The 5,648-nt window shown below is 38.7% G+C and overlaps 1 protein-coding gene across 1 annotated transcript; it reads left to right on the top strand.

Annotated features, from left to right (window-relative positions):
• The first annotated feature begins 328 nt into the window (after positions 1-328).
• Positions 329-1,791, top strand: LOC111883082 (myb-related protein 315). Its single transcript, XM_023879448.3, has 3 exons — positions 329-636; positions 809-938; positions 1,098-1,791. The coding sequence occupies exons 1-3, from the start codon at positions 504-506 to the stop codon at positions 1,624-1,626; spliced, it is 792 nt and encodes a 263-aa protein (XP_023735216.1). The 5' UTR covers positions 329-503; the 3' UTR covers positions 1,627-1,791.
• The last annotated feature ends 3,857 nt before the right edge of the window (positions 1,792-5,648 follow it).

Genomic DNA, 5,648 nt, shown 5'->3' with positions numbered 1-5,648 from the left:
GCCTAATAATTAATTAAAACACAAATATAGTAGTGGCAAAATGGCATCTTTAACTGTATGAAAAGTTCCTCTACGAAGACAAAACTGGCCAGCTCTTGAAGGGGCCAAGAGAATCCCCATCAACCCTAATCTTTTTATTAAATTAAATCCCCATGATTTCCAATCGAAATATGAAGATTATTTAAAGGGAGACTTTATATTTTGGATGAAAAATGGGTGTTTTGATTTGTCAACACATAGAACCCACGTCTCAATGATTAAACAAGTAAAGAGTGGGTGACCATTTATTTGTAGGGTTTTCGTTAAGGTATCGTACACACATATTCATCATCATCAACTTGCTTTCAAATACGTTTTTAATATTCGAAAATTATCTGTCGTAGGAATCTTTGCTTGGTTTTTAAGAGGGTTTGCTTGGTTTTTGTGGGTTCGGGAAGAACAGGAGAAAGAACAGAAATTAACAAGACTAAGAAGGTTTCTGGGAATTTGATTTACGGGAACATATGGGGAGACAGCCATGTTGTGATCGAGCGGGGTTGAAGAGAGGTCCATGGACTATGGAAGAAGATCGAAGACTTATGAATTTTATCATCAACAATGGCATCCAATGTTGGCGAATGGTTCCTAAGCTTGCAGGTTTTTTCTCGGTTTCCTTGTTAATTAATATATACTTTGTTCTTCGTTGCAAAAAGACCACTGATTTAGTAGAAAAGTCGAAGGATAAACATTGTATTTTACAAGAATGATGCCATTTGTTGTATGGAAATTGGATTCTAAATAATATTTCGAATTTTCCATTTCCGTGAAGGTTTGCTAAGATGTGGGAAGAGTTGTAGGTTGAGATGGATTAATTATCTAAGGCCTGATCTCAAAAGAGGGACACTATCAGAAGCGGAAGAGGATCAGATTATTGAACTTCATGCTCGTCTTGGAAATAGGTATTTACATTTTTATTTTTGTTTCTATAATACAATCAAGTTATGTGAATACATGCATATGTATGTATTAATGCATTGTATATGTGTATATATGCATGCATGTTTACATATTATAATCAAATATCGATCGATTAATGAATATACATGGCCATATTTTAGGTGGTCAAAGATTGCCTCGCATTTTCCAGGGCGTACAGATAATGAAATCAAGAATCACTGGAATACTCGAATCAAGAAAAAGTTAAAGCTTCTTGGAGTAGACCCGAACACCCACAAACAAATTGATGAAGAGAAAAAACAAGATATGGGACCCAAGAATGAGCAATGTAACACCATCTATGATGTCACATCGAATAATGGAAATACACAAGTCGGTCATAAGAAGATAGATGAACATAGACTCGACAATGACATAAACTCCCAGAACCATCATGACATGGTTTGCAAGAACTTCGACATGGATTTACGAACAAATATGAATCAGGAAGAATCAACGTCAAAATCATTTAGCTATTCTCATTCGTATTCTTATGAGGATTCAATGAACCCTGATCTTTATATTGGAGAATCCCCTTTCGTAGAAGGAGATTATTCTTTACAACAATGGGTTGATGGTGTAGATCCATCGTTGTTATGGGATTACCTCAGTCAACAAGAGGATACATTTTTCCTTTTAGGAAACACTTAGTGGTAAATGTGGTATATCTTTTTGTTCATTATATTAATGTTGTTAGTAGGTCATTAATTAAGAAAAAAAATTGAAAAAGAAAGAAGACCGAGCTTAATTATGTTATCAACTCTTGATATTCGAATTTTGTATTAAAGAAAAGAATGTAATTCTCTCTAATATTGATTCTCTTATGTTTTTTGTTTCTCTCCCTTGCTATCCACCTACTAACCGATAAAGAATGTAATTCTCTAATATTGATTCTCTTATGTTTTTGGTTTCTTTCCCTTACAATCAACTTCTAATGATTATGTATAATATGGGCATACATGTCCATTTAAATTGCTCATTTATTTAGCATCCGTCAAATAAATGAACAATTTAAGTGGAGATGCATGTATATGTCATATACATACATTCTCGTTAGATGGTTGAGCTATCATCTAAGCACAATCATATAAAATAGTTGTTTGAACAAAACCAACGAAATAAGTGTTGAGTTGTAGAGTCGGATATATTCTTTGCTCATAGGAGGTGTTAGCAAATTTATGCTAAATTTGGACAAGAAGCAATAGGATTGTGGTTGCTATGCTACTTAAAAAAAACATTTAATGTATGGTTTCTTCGTTAGAATCAGAACTTAAAGACCTGTGGTGGCAACTACGGTGCAATCTTTGGAGTTTTTAACAAAAATAAGGCCTTTATGATACCCTCTTATAAAAATAGGACATTTTTTATTCCTTTCAGACAAAATTGCAAAAATGGTCCATGTAGTTGGCAAATTTATTTGTTTTTGGTTCAAAACGAAATGTTGGTGCGCCACTGGTCCAAAATTGGATCTTTCTATTGTTTTTGGTCCTTATAGTAGGCATTTATGTGTGGTTTTGGTCCATACCCAACTTGAAATGACGAATTTGCCCTTCAATAATTATTTTTAATTTTCTTTTAATTATTCTCTATAGATTTAATTAAAAAACCAAAAAAGACAAATTATACCCTGCCCACCCCTCCTCCTTCTAACCTATCCACCGATATTTATTCAATGCCTCTCTTTCTTTATCTTTATCTTTGCCGGATGATATTTGCATATTTAGCCTCATAATAAGTATAGATTTTTATCATTTATTAGCTAATTTATTGCATATCATGGACAAAAGATACTTAAAAGTATTTGAATTATGTTTTCAGTCCAAAAGTGAAGCTCGGAAGTAAAAGGAAGCAGGAGAAGCGGTTGGGAGCTCGGGATTTGAACAAAGAAGAAAAACACCAAAAACAATACCTACTCGGCGAGTAGGGTCGTCTACTCGGCGAGTCCGATCGAATATTCGAGAAGATAAAGACTCAGAGACTTATCGCATACGGGGATTAAGAGATGGACTCGGCGTGTCGGCAATGGACTCGACGAGTCGTTTCGCATCTATAAATATAACTTCTCAGATCGACATTATAAATGCTGGAACCCTTCTGGAGAGATTAGTTGCGATTGAAGAGCCAAAAGAACCCTAGAGAACGAAGATACAACCTAGAATCCAATTCCGAAGGGATTTGAGGCAAATTCTCTTCATTCTAGTTAATCTTTTGTTTTCCATTATGGCTAGACAATTAGAATTCGTTTATTTGCTGTTTATTACCTCAATCATGAGTTAAAACTCTTAAACTTCTGTTTGGGGATACAAAATTGAGACTATGTGTAACGCCGAAATTTTTCAAAACAATTTTTTTCAATTAAAATTACTTTTCTCCTTAATACTTTTCATAAAAATCCCATTTTGTATAAATTACAATACATGACTCTTTTGTACAATCAATTAATAAACTAGGATCTTCAAAACAACCGCTTCCTCTGGTGTATACAATCGAGCCGGTGCCGTCCCGTGATCCGGGGAAAACCTGAAACACATAACACAAAACACTGTAAGCACGAAGCTTAGTGAGTTCCCCAAAATACCACTCTGACACATATTAGCCACTCAAGGCTATAACTCTGTTGACCTTCTGGTCAGTGTGTCTCAATGGCACCCTCCAGTCCCAACTCTCGGTGGGCCCTCTGGCCCTAACTCTAAGGACCCAAAGGTCCTAACTCTGAGAACTCTGAATCACATATCACAATGAATCTCAACACATAAACAACATACAAATACACTGGCACATAATTCTAAAAATACCACATATAACATATATTAGCCACTCGAGGCTATAACTCTATCGGCCCTTGGGCCCTAACTCTACGGACCCTCTGGTCCTAGCTCTGTGGACCTTCTGGTCCTCACTCTGATATACACACAGCATAAATCACATAGAAATAATGAAGTGCCACACATCACATAGATAGCATATAATATCTCTATCACATAACTCTGTTACCACTCTAGGTAAAGTATAGTGAGAAGACTCACCTGCTACTGTCGATTGAAGAACAATCCACGCTGCTCCGACCAGCGTCACGAACTCCACCACTGAATCACCGAAACCAAAAATCACCAATAACAACCAAATACTCCTGGAAGTCAACTGGTCAACTCTTTGGTCAAAGTCAAAATCCTCAGTCAAAGTCAACCCTCCTGGTTGACCCAACTCGCCAAGTCAACCCGAGACTCGCCGAGTCCCACAACTCTGAGTCCCCTCGCACTCAACTCACCGAGTCCTCCCTTAACTCACCGATTCACGGATCAACCAGAAGAAGGTTAGGACCTCACGACCAGACTCGCCAAGTCCAAAAACGGACTCGCCGAGTCCAAGGCTATCTTCAACCAACTCGCCGAGTTCCTGCCCATCTTCAAGCAACTCGCTGAGTACACCTTTGTGACTCGCCGAGTACCTCTAGATCTTAATCCATACAGAAGCTTTCCAGGCCATGCAAATGATCCAAACCATAGATCTACCCTTCTACAACCCATCCATCACGTAAAGTGGCAAACTTTACGTGAATCCAAAGAGATATAAGCATATAACACTCTAGGGTTAGGGTTTGGGACAAGATGGCTTCACCAATCACTCAAGAACAGGGAATTTAATGCACTCTAGACCTTCTCCATTCCAGATCTGAGGTAGCAACCTCAGATCTAACCTCCAACTCAAAACACCACATGCTATCTTTTCCAAAAACCTCAAAATGAAGAATAAAAGCCCAAGCAATGAAATAATACCTCAAAAGGAAACTCCAACATAAGAGAAATCCAAATCCTAGCAAAGCCCCATGCTCCAAGCCTCTTAACTCTCCAAGATCTCTTCCAAAATCTCTTCTCCAAGGCTCAAATGCTCTCAAACCGCTCACAAACGCTCCCTAGGGTTTTCTGGACTTCAAGAGAGGGTAAAGAGGCTGGGGAGAGGGTATAATGTCCTTTATATAGGGCTCATCCTCCGAAATTAGGGTTTTCTCCACACAGCACCAACTCGCCGAGTCCAGCCGCCGACTCGCCGAGTTGGCCACTTAACACGCAACCAGAATCGTGACCCTACTCGTCGAGTCCACCCATGGACTCGCCGAGTTGCTATTTCACATTTACACTTTGAACCCTGAATTTGCGCTCCTGAACTCAGGATGTTACAATTCTCCCCCACTTAAATTAGGCTTCGTCCCCGAAGCCTACGACACACAACTCCAGAACTACTCTCGCAATGCACCTCCTGGCACTAACCAAACCAAGTTCCTTCAAACATTGTTACCAAACCCCTATAAGGTCTGAATCCTTATCACAGTAATCACCAATCGAATCAAGCCGGCCATCGGCTTCTTTCTCTGATTACAACCCTTATTAGCCAAATGATCATTTGATGATACTTTCATCACTCCAAATCACAACAATCATTAAGCCATTAACAAGCTAGATATCACCCTGAACCACCGGATCCTGAACCGGTACCGACTGTTGGGACTTATCCCGCTTCCTTTCAGAATCTAACTCTTTTCCTTCCGTGCTGACAGGATAACACACCTTACAGCCCTTGAGCAACTCCCATGAGCTCTCCATCGAAATCGCATACACATGCTGATCCTGCTCTACATCCTCAGTTTGGAAAAACCCGACACATTGACGATACCA

Source organism: Lactuca sativa, chromosome 4 (assembly GCF_002870075.4).
Source record: "Lactuca sativa cultivar Salinas chromosome 4, Lsat_Salinas_v11, whole genome shotgun sequence".
Classification (NCBI taxonomy): Eukaryota; Viridiplantae; Streptophyta; class Magnoliopsida; order Asterales; family Asteraceae; genus Lactuca; species Lactuca sativa.
Note: the sequence above shows the minus strand (reverse complement) of the source record. Positions and strands in the feature narration are given on the sequence as shown.